This window comes from Amblyomma americanum, chromosome 3, assembly GCF_052857255.1.
Source record: "Amblyomma americanum isolate KBUSLIRL-KWMA chromosome 3, ASM5285725v1, whole genome shotgun sequence".
NCBI lineage: Eukaryota > Metazoa > Arthropoda > Arachnida > Ixodida > Ixodidae > Amblyomma > Amblyomma americanum.
In genome coordinates this window covers 21149712-21171999 of record NC_135499.1, presented here as the reverse complement: position 1 = coordinate 21171999, position 22288 = coordinate 21149712, and the positions used below count along the sequence as shown (strand labels likewise).

The following is a 22288-nucleotide window of genomic DNA, read 5'->3' as shown; positions in this document are numbered from 1 at the left end:
GACTTCTTGTGGGCACATTACGAACACCTGTTGTTCATCAGGGACACGGATGGTCACCAGGCCGTAAGTTCATCAATATTTTTATTCCCATAACGAGCTGTTCGCTTTAAGGAACACAAGCAGTGCCGTCGTTTGCCGTGGTGGGAACGTTGCATGCGTGAAGCAAGCGCTATTTGACGTGATGCGATTACATCCGAAGCAAACGTGTTTTTTGATGCAGGACTTGTTTGCAAGAAAATGCGGCATATTCTGTGGCAAAGCTGCAGCTGCGCGTGGCGTTGGCTATTGCTCCAGGTCACAAATCCAACGCAAAGTGTGCAAATGCACCCGATACAACCACCCTGTTGCTGCTTGCGCCGCTGAGCAAGCAGAACGCGAGCCGCCGTCACACTGGCGGGAGCTAACGATAGGTGTATGAAAATCAGGCACTTTAAAAGTACGCAGTCTTTATATGCTGTCTTAATTGCTCAGTATTGTGTATTCTTAAACAGGCATCTTGTGTTGCTTACTGGGCTTTTGATGCAACTTGAATGCCACTGACGTCCACACATTAAAAATGAAATCTCGGCATTTATTTCAGCCACGAGAGTGTTGTAAGTTTACAACATAACAGGTGGAATTTTTGCTACCGTTATTGAATTCTTCCTTTCCGTGTTTTTTTATAACATATGAGGTATTATTTTCATCCCACGTTGAAAATCTGTTAATTTGATTGTTTTCTAATGACTTCATCTGGTCACAGAAGGAAGCCTTCTGATTTGCTGCTGTTTGAAATAGCCCCTGTAGGGCACAAACTATTTTTGGCTTTAATCTACTGGTCCCGAAAGGAAGCATCTGGTTTGCTGCTGGTTGAAATGGTCCTGCTGGGAGCTTCTGCTTCTGAAGTGAGATCTACTGGCTACTACTGAACGTTTTGTTGTCGGATTTACAACTTATTTCTGTTGTATATGTTGTAATGGTGTTCCTCAACGCACAAAATTTTTCATCAAAATCTCTTCGAGGTTTTCTGCTATACATTGCATAAATAGTGCTGAAGTTTAATGAGAAAACTATGTTTATTAACTAGCTGTTCCCCGCTAACACCTGTGGGATGCCCTTAATGAGGGTGTATATAAGCATGAGCACATAGTAAGTTTCAACCAATGTGACTGTAAGTTATGTGTATTGCCGCGCTTTGTTGTTGGCCTTGTTGGGACTTAATTGCTATGATTAAAGCTGCATGTTCTCACTATAGGCAGATGTGCGTGGTCCTGCAGGGCAACACATTTTAGTGTAGGTTGCTTCTGTTGTCCTGAATTTTTGGTGTGTGTTTATTGTCATTGAGCAACTCTTTAAAACATTTTGTAACTTGTCAGAAAGGGATGAAATCTAAGGACATAATACACGGATGGTTTATCCAAGTAAATGTTCGCGCTATCAGCAGTTACTGGTTCCAGCAGCTACAGGGAATGGGCCAATAAACCATTTGAACTGGGACAATAAAGAATCCCATTTGGACATCTTCACCGCAGTCCTATCTCACACTTGTAGATGCTTGTAAAGACATACCTGCAGCTCATGCTATTCTATTTGAAAGGATACCCTGTTGCTCACACTCCAGTTCATGATCAGGAATGCCAGGTGGCGAAAATAAATGCACAGATTTCATTTTTTATTTGTAGCTATTATGCGGTTGTGCGAATTAACATGCCAACCAATTGTATAGAAACTGTTCCCTCGCCATGAAATGCACGTGGCAGGCCGTGTGGATACGTTCAGCCAAACAGAAGTGCTGAAAATATGTTTGAGGGCATATCAGCTCTATTATTAATGAAGAAAATGTGACAATTGGGAATCCACAACAACACATTTATGATGCAATGATCACAGCTTGACTCTTGGCTGCTTAAGCAGTAAGTGTAGATCATGTTCAAAAAAATATCACAAAGCAGCATGACCAGAAATAAGATCAACACCTTCAGCCTTACTTGCCTGTACACTTCAAATACAAAGCCCTCACAGTGAAATACTGTTAAAATGAAGAACTAGCATATGAGTTAAGACCAAGAAACACAGCAAATGGGGACTGTAACATACAAAATATATTGCACATTGAAAGAAAATAACCCCGCTTTGCACTGACTGGAAGCATTTAACACATCTATTATGCGACTCCAACACAAATGCTCAACATACCGTGTGCACCCAAAAGGCCTCATGAAGGTTCCATGTTTATGCATATTCATGTAGGAAAATTCGACGCGTTATGTGTACAAAAGAAACACCACTGTTTGCAATGTGCTTTGTGCATTGCAGATAAAATGTGTTTTTTTATCATGTGCACTGTCACAGCTAAGATCTACGCGAGATTCCGTGGCACCAAACAAGAGACCAAGGCACAAGTGCTCTTTACTTCCTTGTTTCGCGCTATGGAACGGCACGTGAATTACCCACTAGCCTGAACCCTCACACTTCTAAGCTAAGGATCATAGGCAATGTTACCAGTGGTTCATCATTATTCACTCAAACACTCACTGCTTAATCAATCAGAGAGGAGTGCCACGTTAAAGTGCAGATTTCCTGCAGCTATACAGATACTGTATAGACAAGCCAAGGAGCTGCATAATATGCTTAATGTGTAAGACAACTACTAAGTGCAATCAATGAACCTGCATATTTTATTTTCCATACAATGTGCACCAACTCCACACACATAGTTCTTTGGGTCACCACTACGCATATGTAGCTCACATGTATCAGATTTTGTTTCATATAACTTCCAGTTGACAGGAACGTCTTCCTGCAACCAAGCAGTTGAAAAATGGCAGCACTTTTGTTGCATTAACTGCTCACGAAAACCTCAGAGGGTAGCCCAAACACTGTCACCATTATACTACTATTATGGTAGTCTTCATGAAGAGGTCAGTAGTAGTAATGCATAGCAAAAGCAGCTAAAAGATGAAGCGGTGCAGTGCACGAAACAAAAAATTTGGGCACATAAGTAGTCAAATGGCTTAGAGCAGTTTAAAAATTTTACAATAATGTATAGAGGACTTTACAAGATAAAAATGCAAAAAAGCTAGGATAACCAAGACAGTATGCTCAAAAAATGGTATGCAAGACACACGAGGGAACAGCATATGAGGATGCCACAGTATGTACAGCTGTCATGAGCCAGAATAGGGTCAGTCCGTTCTGCAAATATCATTGCATGACTTGAAAATGATGAATGAATGTAAAAACACTCGTTAAACGTATATCGAAACATTCTGGCAAAAAGTGACTTGAAACACGCAACTTCATGGTGCATATACATATACACTCTCATATACAGGACGTCAGGAAACTACAGGCAGCAATTAAGGGAGCCAGGTCCAAATGTCGTGCCAGGGGCAAGCAGTACGCCGGCGTACCAGCACAACAGTGCCCCAGAGCCATCAGAGACCATCATTGAGTTGGAGGAGTGGCGCCTGGACTGCGCATCACAGGCGTCACTCGTGCACGAGGTGGTGACTGACGACCCACTGCCATCACGCCACGAGTCGCTGCCGTCACGCCACGAGTCACCTGCGTCGAGCCAGTCGGTGCCATCCCTCCAGGCACCTGTTGGCTTGCTGGAACAAGAGGCATCAGTGCTGCAGTCATCAGCGCCTAGACAGAACAAGCGAAAGAGGAGAAGAGAATGTGCTGATGATGCTCTGGTTGAACACGTCGGAAAACTCGCAGATGCACTGTAGACCTGTGACGGACATGACGAGTGCGACCAATTTTGTCTTTCAATGGCCAAAATGATGAAGCGCGTGAACAAGAATCAGCAGATCGACCTGTGCGTCAAGCTGCTTTAAGGTTTTAATGAATTTACTTTTGAATGAAGTTGCACTGTTTGGCATCTTTCTTTTGGCTCTAGAATATGCTTAAAATGTGACACCAAAATAGTAACATTTATGCCACAGTGTGAAATTACGATGCGCGAGAGATTTTGGTCAGGAATATATGCTTGATCATGTGCCTGACACAGGCTATGGGATTCATGAGTAGAGACAATTCCTTTACCCAAAGAAAGAACAGAGGCCGTGCTTTTGATTGCCTAAGCACATTATGCGTAATGAGGCGTCAATCTGTTGCGCAAGCCTCACAAAATCGCTTTCACTAGCTTCATTCACTTTCATCAAATTCGGACTGTCCTTGGCTGCATTTGCTTGCTTTCTTTTCTTTTTAAGTCCTCGGGTGCTACAACCCGGCCTTCCTGTGCTGTGCACCTGCATTGCTAGGGGTTCCCTACTCTTTTGGTCACGTCTTAACCATTTTGTTTTTGTTCTGGTTTCTCCAGTTGTGACTTATTGCTTTTATCTGACTTCTTTTTTTTCTTCGCATTTTTCAGAATATGTTTTTGAGCATTTAGCACTGTTTCATTTGCCTTAATTGGTTTCAACTCTGTAAGCAACAGCTGCTCCGGTCTCTCTCGGCGAGCCCTTTCATTTTTTATTTTTGAGAGGAACATTACAAGGCTTAAAGGGTAGCATGTGCATTTCGCCAAACTATCACACAACTATGTGTCGAAATGCTTCTTCTCAGAATGTAGAACTCAAGCTTTACATACCTCAATGCTATTGCCAGTCGCTCGCCTGGCTCCAGGGGCTCTCTCACAACATGCTGCCGTGTGAGGTCTGGCAAAACAAATCCCAGCACTTCGTCAAACAGCACTGGAGTCATCCGGAAAAACTTTCGAAAAAATTCATGGTCACCTTCACGCATGCGACGCATCTGTAGAGGGAAAATATGTGGTTTGTTATGCGAACAAGTAAAAACCAGACAGCATGACTGCAATACACTGTGATGCGCTATTACAACACAAACTATTGTGGGTGGTTTCTGTGACTGAATGAAGCAGCCTTGTTGTGTACAGTGTCTGTGAAAAGTCTTCAGGGTCAAAGATTTTCATTTCAGCCGCACAGTGGAGATATCACGATGCTATTAAAGTCCAAAGGGCCTTGAAATGAGTTTCTTCTGATTGGAGAGAAGCTTACTTCTTGAATTCTTCACTACAAGAAGCATTCAAGGGACATTGATTGCACAAGTGAAAGTTATGGCCTGACGACCTGACAGCGTGTGCATACTATTTATGCCAGCTGAGTTATTGAAGTTTTTTCAAAGCTGCATCTTGTCAATGTCAGTGCTGCCCTTCTGCCTCACTAGCTTTATTATTTCAAAGTTGCGATGAGTCTCAAAGAGTCTCTGCGATGCAGGCACTACACTTCTGCACGAGCAGTGCAGAAGCAGCCAATTTTTCATGCCCCTTGGTTCTCCTGACACTGTTTTGCAATAGCGATGTGCCCCAGAGACTACCGAGAGGAGCCCCAACTTTCGAAGACCGCGCTTATTCGTCAGTTGCCAATGTTCGAATACGCTGACGTGAAACTCCTTTGCCCTTTTTTATGTATCTCTGTTGGCAACGAAGAACTTTGGAGCGTACTTCATCCGAGTTGCTTCACATCTCCAACGGTGGATGATAGTTGGCCTCCAAGTGGAACTCAATGCTTTCAGATAGATAGATAAAGAGGAGGAGGGAAAGACAGGGAGTATATATATATATATATATATATATATATATATTATATATATATATACTCTCAACGCTTCACTTGGAGGGCAAACTATCATCCAACGCTTTCAAGAGTGTAATATATATTATATATATATATATATATATATATATATATATATATATATATATATATATATATATATATATATATATATATATATATATATATATATATATACACTAAGTGCCTAGCATTCAGTTCAGATGGAACATGACTGACTGCTATTTTAGTCCCATCAAACAGCAACTACCGACACTGCAGTTCCACCTGTACCAAAGCCTCCATTCCTTTTTGGCACAAACCCCTCCCACCCACTCCCGCTGTTGAATGTCACTCTTATGTTAACTGGTATGTGTGGACACCACTACAGAACATTAAAACATGTATGATGGCGTATTGGTAGCTGGCTTTTTTTTCTGAACCATTACACCTCAAATCCAAGCAGTTATGTTTGTTTCAGTTTGGGTTCGTTGTCACAGAGTGGCAGTTGCTGTTCATTTTGGACACAGCTACAACAGCGGCGAACTTTTCTTTCTCACAGTGCACAGCCGACAATGTACCTGCTGCTGGATTCCGTCCGCACGTACCACTGCACAGTACCACAAAATGTAGCAATATTTGCTGTTGCGTGGCTTTAACCTGTTAGCTAGATCACGTCCGCTGTCGTTACGGGACCTATAAGTGACTGCACAGTGTAGACTCAATCAAACCATTGATGATATAGCCCCACGGGACAAAGCATTCTTCTTTGCACAAGGTGCAGTCAAAGGCACATTTTCCAAGCAGATTAATGCAGAGAAGCCTACCACCAGACCAGGGGGAAAGGATCTCTGTACCCAGTGTATCATAGTGGGTACCCGGCGGCACTGGCGACCGAACTGCGCGCCTACGGCATAGGGGTCGGATGTTTTAACCACTAAGCCGCCGAACTGTTGCGCTAAATGTCTTTTCAATACTCTACACCGACCTTTTACACTTACAGAGGAAACGAAGATACTTACCGTAGGGTGATATCGGCCTTCTTGCCTGCGCGCCACGAACGCGGGCCGAACCCACCAGCGGTGCCCTCCTCCGCTGCGACGCTCCTGCCTCCTCCTCACAATCAGCTGAAGTGCTGTTCTTATCACAAGCAGTAAAACTCGTCTTCGTGCACACATCGCTGGCATTATTGCAAATAATGATGCTTGGAGGGGAGCGCAATACCGAAAGAGCTGAACTGGGATCCAACCGATGCTATGTCGATGGTGCTGCAGATTACGCTAAACACCGAAGAAAACTGCGAGGCGATGTGTGCGCGTTTGCATAAAAACCTATTGTGCAAACTACAATTCAGTTTATAAATAGATTTACTTCTCCTGCCGCTTTAAAAAGCTAAACGCTTCAAGTGGCAGTCGAAAAGTTTCGGCCCGATTTTAGCCTATGCAGCCTAGCAACGATACGGCAGCGCGAGCGATACGCGAGCACAAGCGCGCGCCAGCAACTGGCCATGGTGATTCGCACCGCTTTCGACGTCCGTCGCGGGCGCGCCGCTAGGCGCGTAGGCGCTTCGCGTGTACGCCTCGGAAGTGTTCATCGAGTTGGGGCTTTAGCGTTTTTCCTTCCATAAAAACGCAGCCGCCGCGGTCGGGTTCGAAACCGGGAACTCCGGATCAGTAGTCGAGCGCCCTAACCACTGAGCCACCGCGGCGGGGCAGTCGCCGTAAGTGAAGGAAATAAAGGAGGGAGTGAATGAAGAAAGGAAGAAAGAGGTGCCGTAGTGGAGGGCTCCGGAATAATTTCGACCACCTGGAGACATCTCTAATTTTTTATGCTACTTTGGAATCTATTATTTATTTATTTATTTATTGATACTGTTAACCCTCATTTCAGGCCCACGAAAATTAGGGAATATAATTGATTCGAACAAAACACTAATACATATCAAAACTTCGAACTCAAGAAATAACGACGAACAATTCGAGTTAAAGTAATCCAAATGCAACATTCAAATATTGTTACGCTCGAACTAATTACCCAGAACTCAAAAATAAATGCAATCATATATTAGAATGCGGCACGGAGAGAACAACAGGGTAGCGTTGATTAAAACAGTTGTCAAAACTTGCTTGAAAGGCTGTTATAGTGTTTTTACATATAACATACAGAGGCAGTTGATTCCACAGCTGTATCACATCAGGAAGAAAGCAACAGTGAAATATGCTAGTGCGTGCGAAGCAAGGACGTATTGTGTGATCGTCGTTTAATCTGGCGCAGAGTTAAGCCAGGGGATGCAAGTACATGTAACGATTTATCTTTATTCGAGACGGAAAACCGTATAAAAACGAGACAAGATAGATATCTTTCTATCTTGTCCCGTTTTTCGAGCCGCCGTTTTCAGTCTTGAATCAGAAACCAACTGGCCCAACAATCCTCCCTTTTGCAGTATCTTTATTCCTCACGCAGTATTTTGTACAAACCTTTAACTATTATTTAATGAATATTATCTCACAGCATAGTTTACAAAACATCTTTAAAGCTTTTTCCGGTGCTCCTCTCAAACCGCTTTTCTGTCTGTAAACCCCGTGCAAAGCTCCGAGTTACATGGCAGCGTATTTAACACGCTGAGTACCATCGTTTTTTATAAGGAGCTTTCACTTTCTCTTTTTCCCTTCGCCGATCTCGCCTTTTGACACGGGCATCATTACGGCGCAGGTTCAGGTGTCCAACGATATATGAGGCAGATACTGCGCCATTTCTTTTCCCCAGAAACCAATTAATATTATTATTCTCGCATGTGGCCATAAAGTGCATAAGAAGAAATATGTGTCGCGCGCTAAGCCACAATCATCATTACTCAGCGTCCTTCCTTTTATGCTCTGAGCAGCTGAAAGCGCAGTGGAACGCCATCGGTCGCCATTGTTTCGGGGCTGCCTGTGCTGAACAGTGGAAAGCCTAATCCCCACGGTTACCTCCCGGGATCTGGCACACACAAGGAAGGGATGAAGCAAGACTTGGACGTTCTGTCGGAGGGTGAACTGAGCCCGTGAGTTCCCGAAGGGAAAACATTATGGACGTAGGATACGTCACAAGAGCTACTGTGGGGGCTAGTTGGTATTCCATCGTAAGGGAACGTCGTGTGTGTCTGTGTCCTATCCATGCCAGTTTGCGCTTTCTAACCTTACGCAGTATACGTGTTTGCCATGGCGTATCATGCAAAACAATATTTAATTTCCTTAGGTCTCGGAAGAAGAGCAGGAAAAACTTGAGTGGAACCCTCGGTCCAGGGCTCCATGTGCGACCGCGATCCCGCAGGCCCGCTAGAGCAGCTGTCTCTTGTCTTGCGGGTTAGTGCTGGTCAGAGCAGTCTTAAAAGGAAGGGCTCTCAGTCCATAGCCCCGCTGGCCTCCCCAATCTTCTCGTCATGCTCGATGAACCGACACTAGTGGGTCGGCTCCGAGGCTGGACAGGTCATCTTCCCAAGAGGAGCGATGGGGAGAATTATGAGTGATGTCACAAACGCCCAGAAGGAATGGTAGAGTGTAAGTCGGTGTTGTTGGCAGCTCGGGAATTTTGCCGGGTAGAAGGTAGGGAAAACAAATCTTTGTGATAGAGTTTACGATGCCTGTGCAATAGCTTTGGTCCAGGAGAGCGACACAGACTCTTCACAGAAAATATTGTGAAGAATCATTGGAAATAATTTGCGGTGGATAGTGACTTTAACCCCGACCGCGGCGGCTGCGTTTTTATGGAGGAAAAACGCTAAGGCGCCCGTGTGCTGTGAGATGTCAGTGCACGGTAAAGATCCCCAGGTGGTCGAAATTATTCCGGAGCCCTCCACTACGGCACCTTTCTTCCTTTCTTCTTTCACTCCCTCCCGTATCCCTTCTCTTACGGCGAGTTTCAGGAGTCCAATGATATATGAGACAGATACTGCGCCATTTCCTTTCCCCCCAACACCAATTATTATTATTATTATTATTATTATAGTGACAAGTTTTTTAGCGTCAGGAATATAAGATGGGTAGGAAATAAAACAGGAAGGAAGGACACCGTACTGGAGGGGACTCAATATGCGGTAAGGTTCTACAGCGGACGTCTTGCTATGTCTCCAGTGCAAACTGCGCTTTGACCTCCTTTCCAAAAGCAGTGTTGTGAAGGCGAACTTTAGGCATTTTCTCTGCGCCATAAAAGAGAGGAATAACTTGCCTGCATGCTGATATTGTTTCTTTAGCACCTGCAAGGTTATTGCCCTGTTATCCGGGATTCTTTTGTCATAGTAGTGCTATGTTTAGTCTCAATTCGAGCTGGCCTAGTTGCTGACATGACTGTTATCTACAATTTTTGGTTTTCTCGCTGTATTTTGCCGCTGTGTAAATCTTAAAACCATATCATTGATGGTCTTTTTGCACGTTTCGAATAGTGTACTTTTTTTTGTTCATTACCCATATCTGCTCACAACAATCTCCAAATTTAGGCGCTGTATAGGTACTGAAAAGGGTTTATTTAAATAAGAGGTCATGACTAGTAGTCTGCTAGTATAAGCATAAAACAGTTGTATTTCTCCAGTACACTCCTAAGACGCAGAAACTTCGAGGGGAAAATAAAAGCTTGTATTTAAATTTAGGACAGCGCAATGAGCTATGCGAAGGAGAATGGTAGGTATAATGTTAAGAAACAGGAAGAGCGCAGAAAAGGTAAGGAAAAATACACGAGTTCGTTCCAAGGTAAGACAAGGGCAGCAAAGTGATAGTGGTAGAGAAAAAGTGGACGGATGAGACTCAGAAGCTTATGGAGCCAGAGCAGCGATACCAGGCAAAGCACATGCTAATTGGAGATATGTAGGAGAGGCCTAATTTGGGAAAGACCTAGATGATGAAGTTGGGCAGGATATGATGATGATTTGGGGACTTTTGTAATAATAAATTGGTTTTGGGGGAAGGAAAATGACGCAGTATGTCTCACATACCGGTAGACACCTGAACCGCGCTGTAAGGGAAGGTATAAAGGAGGGAGTGAAAGAAGAAAGGAAGAAAGAGGTGCCGTCGTGGAGGGCTCCGGAATAATTTCGATCACCTGGTGATCTTTAACGTGCACTGACCTCGCACAGCACACGGGCGCCTTAGCGTTTCGCCTCCATTGAAACACAAAAGGGCAGGGAGCCGGTCTGAGTGGAGCATGTTCCATCAGTGTTGTAATCGTCGTCGTGTTCATGAAGGCGTTCTTCCATGAACACCTTTTCTTTCCACCGTCTGTTCACTGAAGCTTCTCGGGAGAAATCCTGAGCGGGGACCAGAAGCACAAGCATCGGCAGCCGAACGAAGTGCTGCCCCTGAGCCTGGCGCTCAACCAGGCTGTCGCCCTGGTCGTCCTCGGAGCGCTCGCCTCTCTCGGCGCCTGGCTGTTCGCTGACCCTGACGTCATCGGTGCGCCTCCGCGCAAATGCTCAGCCTGCGAGGTGTGCTTCTCTTATGACGCTTCGTTCACAGCTGCGACAAGATTGGTTATTTGGAATGAAAACTGCACGCGAGAAGATGCAGACACTGAACCTAAAAAGGACGAGCGTAGACTGTCAAAAGGAGATTGCTGGAACAGCTCTTCCTTCCTACCGTCAAAGAGTGGGCGTTTTTGCTAGTTGGTGAAAGATCATGATGGAGAAAAGTGCGAAAAGGTTGAAACAGAAAGACAAGAGGGAAGACCCCACAAGCACTTGTTGTGTCTTCCCTCTTGTCTTGGTGTTTCGACCTTTTTGCGACTAACGGCGCGCATGCTCAGTAAAAACTCGTGACCGTCCATAGCGCCGACACAATCCTCTCCTCCAACCGAGAAATTTCAACTCCTTATAGAATACATGAAACGAAATCCCGTTGACACACTTGTCCGGACTGTGTTCGGATGTCTTCGAGGATTCAAGGATGTCCCGTGCCGTTTGGTCTTTTGCATAGCCGACGAACTCCGTCAACCTGACAAGCAGTAAGCAATTGCTATCGCAATATTCGCAGTGTTCTGGTCGACGTTTCTCGGAATTCGATTCCAACTACTGCTCATGGTCTCGTTGACCTTGTTATTGCAAGTTACCGTCTCGCATACATAAACCAGAAAGCAGGTAAACGGAAGCCTGGGACACTGCGCTCGTTTTGCATAACACATTCGTACTCTTGTGTTGATGCCACGTTTGACGTTCCTACTTTTATCTTTATTTCTTAAGACACGCAAATGAGACAGCTTGCAGGGTGCGGTTTGCCTCTTCTATGGTTACCGTTTCCTGTGAAATTATGCGTCTATCCCCATCGCACGTTCCTTGAGTGTTGGTTAATTTGGGTGGCAGAAAGTTAGGTCGGTGGTTGATATTAAGGAGTTTGCGGGGATAGGGTGGCCGCAGCTGGAACAGGACAGGGTTAATTGGAGAGATACGGGAAATGCATTTGTCCTGCAGTGAGCGTAGTAAGGCCGACGACCAATTTGAGGTCGTGGTTAGAGTCCTTTGCACGGCTGTGTGCGCGGCTGAGACGGTGATAGCCTCCGCATGCCAGTACTTGGACTAATAATTCGAGATTATTAGAAGCCTCACTGGGAAAAAAATGTCGTTGGTGAGAGAATTTGCCGACTGGCTGGAACGACGGGACGTGACCACATCGGATAATTTTCATTTTCTCGAGTGCGTGGTAACCTCATCTGACCGGACATGACATCGCCAGATCGAAAATGACGTCATCTTCGGTGAAAGCATCAGCAACCTCTAATATTATCGCACTGTCGACACATATTGTGAACTCTGAACAAGAATATGTCTATTTCGGGAGTAAAATGAGAGTAAGCTCCTTTTTATAAAAATGGAGTGTGCTAGAGGACACCATACTCCCCTTTTACTTCTTTCTTTGTAGAGTGTGTAAACGGCAGTGAGCTAAAGGACAACATGCCCGCTTTTTACTCTTTTCTGTTCAGGTGTCCCCGTGAATCTTTCGGACTGCTGTCAGTTTCTCAGTCATAAGGGGCATCTCATCCAAGCGCAGGAGGCCGAGGCTTACCTGGACAGGATATCCGAGCAGCGGGTGTCGCCGTGCGTCTTCTACGAGTACGCGCCGTCCTTCGAAGCGGCGCTTACGGCCGAGGGGCATCATGCCCTACGCGACGCCCTCACCTCCTACCCACGGGGCTTCACAAGAGCCTACGCGACGTTCGAGAAGCTTGCCGCTTACTAGCGTTCCTGCTACATGGCAAGCTATAGTTCGGTTTATGGGGGTTTCACGTCCCAAAGCGGCTCAGGTTGTGAGTGACGCCGTAGTGAAGGGCTCCGGAAATTTCGACCACCTGTGGTTCTTTAACGTGCACTGACATCGCACAGCACACGGACAACTATAATTTCACCTCCATCGAAATTCGGCCGCCGTGGACGTGATCGAACTCGCATCTTCCGAGTGACCTGTCGAGCACCGTAACCACTGAGCCACCGCGGCGGTCTCATGGTAAGCTATAGATAGTTTTCACGTGAGGTCACGGGCGCCACCTTTCGGTACTGTGGCTACCTTCCACAGTGTACGCGGGAACCGATTGGGAAGGGCAGGTTGAAAAAACGCTAAGGATTTCGCTGCGTTTTATGGATCCAGAGATGGTGGACGCTATTATTTGTGTGAAAACTACGTTTAGGCCTTGCGCTGATGTCACTGTAGCCACATCGACTGGCTTGAATGTGTGGCCGTTCCTTTGGAACTTATTTTTATTGAAGGCGAGGGGAAGTTCGTAAAAACGTGATTGATTGCGCGGGGGTCACAGGTGCCCTGACAGTGATTCCATAGTTAGGTAGTTCCGCGGTGGATCCACAGTTCCACATACATAGGTGCCAGAGTTGACACCTAAACAGATGACACTATACGAACTAGATAAGCGCGCAATGTTCAAGCATTGATATAAGGGAGGGGAGGAACCAATATTTAAAAGAATTCAGAACTCAAGCTAGAAGTTGCCAAATGTAACCACGCCATATATATATATATATATACATAATATTGGCGCCCAATTTGTAGCCAAACAGTACAGAAGCGATATTATCAATAAAGTTGTTATTAAAGAACGAGACAAAATGTTGCCGAATAAACTGAAGAAAGAAAGCAAAGAGCACCAAATTTTCGTCAATTTGCTTGGTGTTCAAGCCACGTGTAGGCTGAAAATTAAGTATTAATTGATCATTGCACGTAGATGGGGATATTGCGAGAATAGTTTTGCCACATTTTCGACAGCAGTTCAGTAAGAGGTTGAAGCTGTTTTGAATTGAAGCAGTTGACCAAACCCTACTCGTGGAATTGCTATTTGCCAGTCTAGTTTCTTTTTGTAGCGCATTTTCTTTTCTCACATTAACAGAACAGGCACTCAGCATCAACTTTAGAAACTATTTGTCAATTTGCAGTCTGTCTTGCGTAACGTGTGGAAAAGAGCATTCGCCAGAAGTGTCTGAACGATGCCGAAGATGCATGATAAAATCAAACGTGATGCCTGATAAAGTGCACACTAATTGTTTGCAGCTGCCTTCTGAGTCTACCTCGATGGACGAGCATCCAAAATATGAAGCTGCACCTTCAGCACGCGTTCACGGTTCTTCACGCATTGTATGTCACCAGGATTGATGGCGCATTGCCTCTGAAGTGCACACGAGGCATTTAGAAGCGGCTGCAGTAGTTGTATCACCATTTACCTCAAAAACTGGCCGCCGCACTCTCTCACGGCTTCTTGGTCTAGTGAAATCATCTCTCTGTAGATGCCACCTTCTTTAGAGTCGCGCTGCGCTGCGTGTAAGCTCCCTAACTCCCTAGGATCCCTAATCGCCCCATTCTCGACTGCGGTGATGGTGCGATTAAAAAAATGTGGCCAGTAAATGTGCCAAAATAGAATTTTAGAGTAGCCAGAAAGTAGCCAGGGAGACAAATTAAACATTTCATTGCCAGGTAGGGTTGTAAATTACCCAGTTATTTGACGCAAAGCAGTCACAAGCGGCAACCATCTCCCGCCCATGCTCCTCTGAAAGAAGCCACATTTAATTCCCTTTTTCATGGGAACAAAGTTTAAAAGATGCATGGTACACATGAGACATGGTTACACGGCACTCACGGTGGTTGGAATGGGTCTGCCCTGAGCCAAAGAACAGAAAGAAGAGAAGCGGTTTTATTGAAAAAGATGCAGAGGTAAGATGTACATAAATTGATTATTACAGAAGGAGGTCCCAAAGTGGAAACTGTCAGGGGGACCTCCTGTAATTAATTGCATATTTGAATTAGGATAAACATATGGCAGATAGCAATTACATAGCGGAGAACATGTGCAATGGAAACTAAGATCTGAACTAACAGTTTAGGCATCCTGAATTTTAAAAACACATTTTGAAAACACAAAAAAGAACATAGAACAAGCACTCAGGCAATAGAAGTCGTACACAATACTAACAGGTTTTCATTGGCGTGGCAAATGAAGGCAATTATGCAGTACACAGCTTTTCAAGTTTTTATGGAATTGTGCTTCGGTGCGGAATGATTTGATGAGTGCGTTTAGCGAGTTCCAGACAGTGATTGCTGAGAATAAAGCGGACTGTTTGCCATAAGTAGTTTTGAATTGCGGAAGCAAAAGATTATGTTGTTCAGCGAATCTAGTATTATTAACATTACACAAACAGGAAGCTTTAAATATAGGGAGAGTAGTGCTATTGTGACGGGCGCGACAGATTAATAAACCTAGTTTAAGTTAGAGTGAACAAAAGAGAGGTAAGATATTGAGCCGGCGGTAAAGGGGAGCACTGGATGCGGTGTATGAGCTGAATGTCATTATTCTAACAGATTAGTTTTGAAGATGACACAACTAAGAAAGATGGGTATAGTACGTGTAACCCCACGATGATAAACAGTAATTGAGGTGGCTATGAATGAATGGATAATAAAGTGAGCGAAGAATATGCTGTTGGAAATAATAACACGTCCTAATTAGTATACGTATACCAATTGCAACTTTTTGCTAATAGATTTAGTGTGAAGGTTAAATTTTAAATTTGAATCAAGCGTCACACCAAGAAATGTTACAGAACTTGATGTGAGAATAATGTGGTTATTTAGGTATACATCTGGAACGCTGACAAGCCGTTTGTGTTCTGAGTGAAATAACATTAGTGTTGTTTTAATTGGGTTTATTTGTAAAAGATTGCTGTGGCAACAGTCCAATGCATTTATAAGGTCGGCATTAATTTTTGATGTTAGGGCACTTAAGTTATCGCTAGAAGAAATGATGGCACTGTCATCAGCATACAGAATGCAGACAGTGTTATTGAGGCATTTTTGCAGATCATTAATGTAAATTAAGAACAGAAGTGGGCCTAAAAGAGATCCTTGCGGAACTTTGTGATTAATTATAATTGGTTGGGATAAAGTATTCGATATTTGTACAAACTGAGTTTTGTTAGCGAGGTAATTACGTAGTAAACTAAGAGTGGGCCCACAAATTCCCAGCGCTTATAGTTTTAAAAGGAGTATGGGATAATTGATTGCATCAAATGCCTTCGTAAAATCAATGAATACAGCTGCCGTCCAAAGTCCATTATCAATGAAGTGCTTAATTCTGTCAGTAAATTGTATCAGTGCGAGCTCAGTGGAATAGTTAGGGCGAAAACCAAATTGATGAGGTATCAGACGGCTGAATTTAAGAAGGTAGTTCGTTAGACGGTTAACAAAGAGCTTTTCGATTACTTTACATAAAAATGGAAGAATATTTTTCGGACGATAATTAGCCAAACTGTATTTATCGCCTAGCTTATGTACAGGTATAACTTTGCCGTTTTTAAGTTGATCTGGAAAGTCGCCAGACTTAAACACCTTTTTGATAACATTAGTGAGAACGGGCAACAGTTCGTGTGCAACAAGTTTACTTTTAGATGGAAGGATAGAATCTAAGACACACCCGGTATTTTTTAAGCTGGTTATTACGTTTATAGCTTCATGTTGAGATGTTGGACGCAAATAGAAAGAGTAAGGACAACGAGTAGGTCGCGAGATTTCAGCGGTAGGCGTTTTGTCAAGCTGCGAAAAAATGATTTGGTTTGGTTTTATAGGAGTTCAACGTCCCAAAGCAACTCAGGCTATGAGAGACGCCGTAGTGAAGGGCTCCGGAAATTTCGACCACCTGGAGTTCTTTAACGTGCACTGACATCGCACAGTACACGGGCCTCTAGAATTGCGCCTCCATCGAAATTTGACCGCCGCGGCTGGGATCGAACCCGCATCTTTCGGGCCGGCAACCGAGCGCCATAACTGCTCAGCCACCGCGGCGGCTGTGAAAAAATGAGTTAAACGCATTTGCTAAGTCCGTAGGGCTAGTTAAACTTCGCATACCATCATTAATTCCTGTAATATTGCACTTTTGCTCCGAGCGATTTAAAAACTCCTTAATCGATTGCCAGTTCTTATGAGTGTTGTATCCATTTTTTAACTATTTCGCTTTCATAGTAACTCCTTTTACGATGTTTAGTTAGAGAAGAGAGCGTTTTTGAGTAGATTTTGAATCTTTGTTTTAAAGCGAGGTTGAACGGTTGCGCTTTCACTTTGTTGCGAAGGTTACTTTTTTTCTAATAGAGCGTAGTATTACGTTAGTCATCCATGGATTTCGCGGTGCAGAATATCATTTTATCAATGACTTTACTGTTGTGCATGCACGGTGACAAGATTCTTGGATTATGTTGGTGAGGGTTTGAGCGCTTTCTGACCAAAACTATGCGGAACATTCTTCTGGTCCACACAGCACTTACTAATTTTATAGGGCAGCAGCCCTATATGTGTTGTTCCAAGCCTACTGGTTTCATGCCACCCTCACGGCAGTTGCATACCAAACGCATTCGCAGTGCAACTCCTGACTCTATAAACCGTCTCGTTCGCAGGACATGGAGAGTCGCCACGACATTGCCTATTTCGTCGAGCGCTTCTCGGAGACCACCGGCCTCCGCTGGGACACGCTCACCGCCAAGAGAAGCCCCCACGAACTGGTGGACGTGTTGGTCGCCATGAGCGCACGATTCGCCGTCTCATTGGTCATCAGGGTGGTCACGCTCGAGCTGAAGTACAGGTTCGTCGTGTCTCCACTCGAAGACGACAAGCTGATCAGTCCGTTGAGGCTGACCACACTGCTTGAGACGGCGGTCGTCCTGGTGAACCGCTCTCTGGAAGGAGATCCACAAGGAATCACGAACCGAACGCAGGAACTCCACCGGAAGGTCCTGAAAGCATACAGCAGCCGCGACCGCAACGAGTCCAGGCTCTTCGACGACGCCAAGACTGCCCTGCCCCACCTCGTAATCGGCGACACTGCGAGCTGGCTGCAAGCCGTGGAAAGACACACTCGCTTGAACGTCACCAATGACTCGACGGTGGCCTTGGACGCTCCCAAGCTGCTGAAGACAAGCCTGCAGCTGTTCGCCCTAACTGACGACACGGCCCGCTCGGTGTACCTGTTCGCGCGCGTCGTGAATGCCGTCTCAGCCGTGTACGACCTCAACGTGAAGGTAGACGGCCGGCCAGACGTCGCGAGCCAGACGTGTCTGCTGCGGCTCAACGCCAAAGAACTGTCCGCTGCTCGGCGCTCCTTCGCAATCTCTACGCTGGCTCCGCAGCGCACCGTGATCGCCACCAAGGAGATGATGACCCTGGTCACGCTTCAGCTCGTCAAGCGGGTGTCTCTCAACCGGCGCGTCGAGACCTCGGCGCGGATTCTCTTTAGCCAGAGCCTGCGCTCGTACTCTTAAAAAGAGCGTCTTCTCGGGACCGTACCTCAACATGAGCCGTCTGGAGAGTGCCTACAAAGCGTTTCCAGCCATGCCTAACCTGTACCAGGAGAGTATGTGGCACGCGCACTTCCTGGTGCCCGAAGAACTGTTAGACACTTGCGTCGATGGCAAGATGCTCGCCGACGTAAGCCAGGAGATGTGCCTGTCCCCCTACGTCCTGCTCCCGCCCATGGTGTACGGGGAGGCGGACAAGTTCTTCAACTACACCTCTATGGGCTTCTTCATGGCCACCAGAATAGTGCACGCCTTACTCTCGCCCAGCACGAGGTCCGAAGGGGAAGAGCGCGCCGTCACCTCGCTATTGGAGACGGCGACCGAGTGCCTCAAGCAGGCGGGTGACGCCAACCACGCGTCGGACGTGGTGGACACCCTGAGCTTCGCCTTGGGGCTCCGCGCCACCCTAGAAGCGTACAGTACTTGGTCGACATCGGCGCTAAAGTCGGGGGAGAAGACCTCTCGGCTCCGGACATTCTTCCGAAGGGCCTTTCTCACGGTCTGCTCAGAGTCGCCGTCGGGACACCGACCACACGGGGGCAGCTACGGACGCTTCAGCTCCAGACATGCCTGCAACGTCGCCGTCAGGAGCATGCCCGAATTCTTCGTCGCGTTTCAGTGCAGGATCGTACACGATATGAGGAGGAACGGCATCTGTACGTTATTTTAGTTTTTAGTAACATATTCTTCCACCCACGGGCCGGCTAGATTCGCTTTGAGAAAAGTTACCTGGAGATAATCGGCCATTTTTAGCTGAAAGCGTACCGTGTAAAATGTATACCTCAGGTACATGCTCACTAACATCTAAATGACAATAATGTTCGCGTGAAATGGAGTATTCAAAAACCAACACAAACTGGCTCTGTGGGCGTCCAGTGCTATTTGCTACACCGTCCGTCGCCATTGTGACCAGTGCTCTGTGGTGAACTACAAACCAGCGGCCCTGCGTTTCATAGGTTTCCTCAAGCACGGAGAAAAGTAACCTCAGAAGAGACTGGCTTATAGCCGAGTTTGCGCACGCTCATCCTTTTGTTTTCTGTCTACGTGCTTGAATGAATTCTCGTGCTTTGTTTAACGAATACGGGACTGTCGACGGATTCATAAAATCCGCCTGCACTTGCGAGTGATCAACTGGAGAATATGCGACCATTTCATCTCGTTAGTTGCAAATGCTACAGTTGGTGCTATCATTCGGCGACGATAACACGTAACTCTTGTCTTTCAGCAACTAATCTGTTTATTGAAGTTCAGCGCCCTTCCTGTCTACCGTCTATGTGCGCGTGTTTTTAGCGCTGTGTAACTATACTTTTAAGCTGATTTAAGATGTCTTGAAACTGGGAGCAGAAATCATTGTATGGCTATGATTTCGACCGATAAATGGATTCGATAATAGAATTGGGTTATCACTTGACCACAAGGAACTGTCGAATTCTAACGGTACAGAATAACTTGGAGCAGAAAAACCAGATGTCATGTCAGTGATGATATATTCCGCCATCTGGAACGTATATGCTGATCCACCGTAACGGCTGTCATCTCGGAGGCAAAATTTCGCGTGATATTGCGGAATATTCTACCTGTGCAAACCTCTATAAGACAGGTTTCCTAGAGACGTATAGTCGCTGTTAAATGATTCTTGAGTAAGACCACAAAGGATGCAAGGACACAAAGTGACAGGCTTGATGAGGCGAACGGCGGAACGTCGGCTAACTCGTCTCGCGGGGAGGTTACTGACTTGGACTGATGATCAATAACTGCGACATTTTTTGTTAAGAAATCCATGCCATGGTTGACGTCGGGGGAACACTAGTCGAGTACTGTGAATGTTGCCAGGGGCATCTATTGTCGAACCATTACCTTGGACCTGCTTGTGCAAGTCGGAGTGATCAAGTGACCTCCGTCAGCAGAAATCTGCGGGCACGTACAAGGCGTAATTACCATTTTCGAGTTGTGGCGAATGACCCACTTAGAACAGAGTACTCGGCACCGTTGTCTGCAGCCGTTACAACGGTCATGACTGAGTTGCTCGGACAGAGCAGACCCACCCAGCGAGGGAGACTCATGTGCTACTGATACGGCTGCGACTTGGCGATTGCCTAGCCGGTTTATTATTCGAAATTATTCCGAAGCCGTCCACTACGACACCTCTTTCTTCCTTCATTCTCTCCGCTCCTCCTTTATCTCTCCCCTCACGGCGCGATTGAGGTGTCCGTCAAGATGTGACAGATACTGCGCCATTTCCTTCTCCCAAATAACTCAAGCGAAAGCTTTACTGGCCGCGAACTTGCAATTACGCCGTGGCTGTGCTCCGAGGAGCCACGTGACGTAACAACGCGCGCCTCGAAGCAAATATTTCTCTCTCTCTCGCTCCCTAGTGCCCGGGTTCGAACCCGACCGCGGCCGCTGCGTTTTTATGGAGGCAAAACGCTAAGGCGCCCGTGTGCTGTGCGATATCAGTGCACGTTAAAGATCCCCAGGTGGTCGAAATTATTCCGGAGCCCTCCACTACGGCACATCTTTCTTCCTTTCTTCTTTCACTCCCTCCTTTATCCCTTTCCTTACCGCGCGGTTCAGGTGTCCGCCGATATATGAGACAAATAAAGCGCCGTCTCCTTTCCCCAAAAACCAATCATTAATATTATCTTGCTCCCTAGACACTACTGCTCATGCGCCACTAGTAGCACCGAGTCACAGGTGTTCCGCCGCTGCGCAGCGCCGCGCCTTTCCTTAAAATCTAACTTTCAATATTCAGTTTTTTTCTTTCTTCTTGCCCTCCCTCCTTTATCCGTTCCTTTACTGCACGGTTCTACCTTGAACGATTAATAACTGGACGCCCCACTCCAGTTGTGACCAACACAGTGCTGTGCGCGTGTGTGATTTAGTTCCTTTAAAATGAACTAATCACGCGATGAACTGGACACTTTTCTTATTGTGTAAATAGTTTGTACATATTACTTCTCCCCCTATCCTCTCTTCCTGTCCCCTCACCTCTTTCATTTCATTTCTCCATTTTGCCTGCTATCCTTTATTTCCGCTGCCCCAGCTCAGGTGCCTCAGTATCGATGGCAGATGCCGGGGCTAGCAAAAATCTTTTCCTTCCTTTTTACTGTTATATTTAATAAAACCACTACCACCGCCTACTGCGCGGTTCGGGTGTCCGCCGAGATATGTGAGACGGTTAGTGTGCCATTTCTTTTCCTCAGAAACCAAAAAAAAGTGAGCCGACGGCGTTCATTGAGTTCATTGGCGTTCACAACTTTGCAAAGGCAGTTCATTATAGCGAAAGGAAAGACGCACAACCAGCTCCGTGGTTCAGTGGAGACCTCAATCTCGATTTTATGTACGTGGAGTTTGTTTCCAAATGCAAAAGCCTGCTTTGACTGCTTTCCGCACACTGGATAGGCAGCGCGCCCTCCCTGCCACCCTTGGAGGTGGCATGCAGTTAATCGTTGATCGCGAGGTATTGATCACCAAATGAACGCTGCGGCCCAGCTATTGCTGCAGTGCCGCATGTCAGCCACAACGCTGTCAGCGCTAATTCATTCAGGACATATCTCTCTCTCACCACCGCCAGTTATGTGCCCTTCGTTGGTTCAAAGCCACCGCCGTCTAGAACATTGTCAACGCCAATGAAGAGAGGGAACGCCGACATATTTCGCTGTGTATATCCTGGATTAGCTGAGCTAATGCTGAGCTAATCTGCATTAATTTTTTTTCTGGTTGCCGTGTAACAGCCACAACATAAATGTTGCCGCTTCTGATTTTCCCTACAGGGTCTAGGCCACCTTCTCCGCTTCAGACCGCCGTATATAAGAAATGACGCGGGAAAGGCGACCGGGAATATTCATATGCTAACAGATGCGGCCGCTGACCACGAAGCGCTCTTGTCGCGTTGGGACAAAATCCTAGCGGAGCCATTCGTCGG

The 22288-nt window shown here is 45.9% G+C and overlaps 1 protein-coding gene across 1 annotated transcript; it reads right to left on the bottom strand.

Moving 5' to 3' along the window:
- Window positions 1-3306: 3306 nt before the first annotated feature.
- LOC144122884 (uncharacterized) lies at window positions 3307-6638 on the bottom strand. Its single transcript, XM_077655856.1, has 4 exons — window positions 6587-6638; window positions 4725-4743; window positions 4580-4646; window positions 3307-3593 (listed from the first exon to the last, which is right to left on the bottom strand). Exons 2-4 carry the CDS (start codon window positions 4741-4743, stop codon window positions 3326-3328), a joined length of 354 nt encoding a protein of 117 aa, XP_077511982.1. The 5' UTR covers window positions 6587-6638; the 3' UTR covers window positions 3307-3325.
- Between the last annotated feature and the right edge of the window lie 15650 nt (window positions 6639-22288).

Coding starts and splice junctions, on each gene's coding strand:
- LOC144122884 (XM_077655856.1), bottom strand. Junction 3,594..4,579: donor CGACTGGCAATAGCATTGAG/GTATGTAAAGCT, acceptor CTCTTGTTCCAG/CAAGCCAACAGGTGCCTGGA.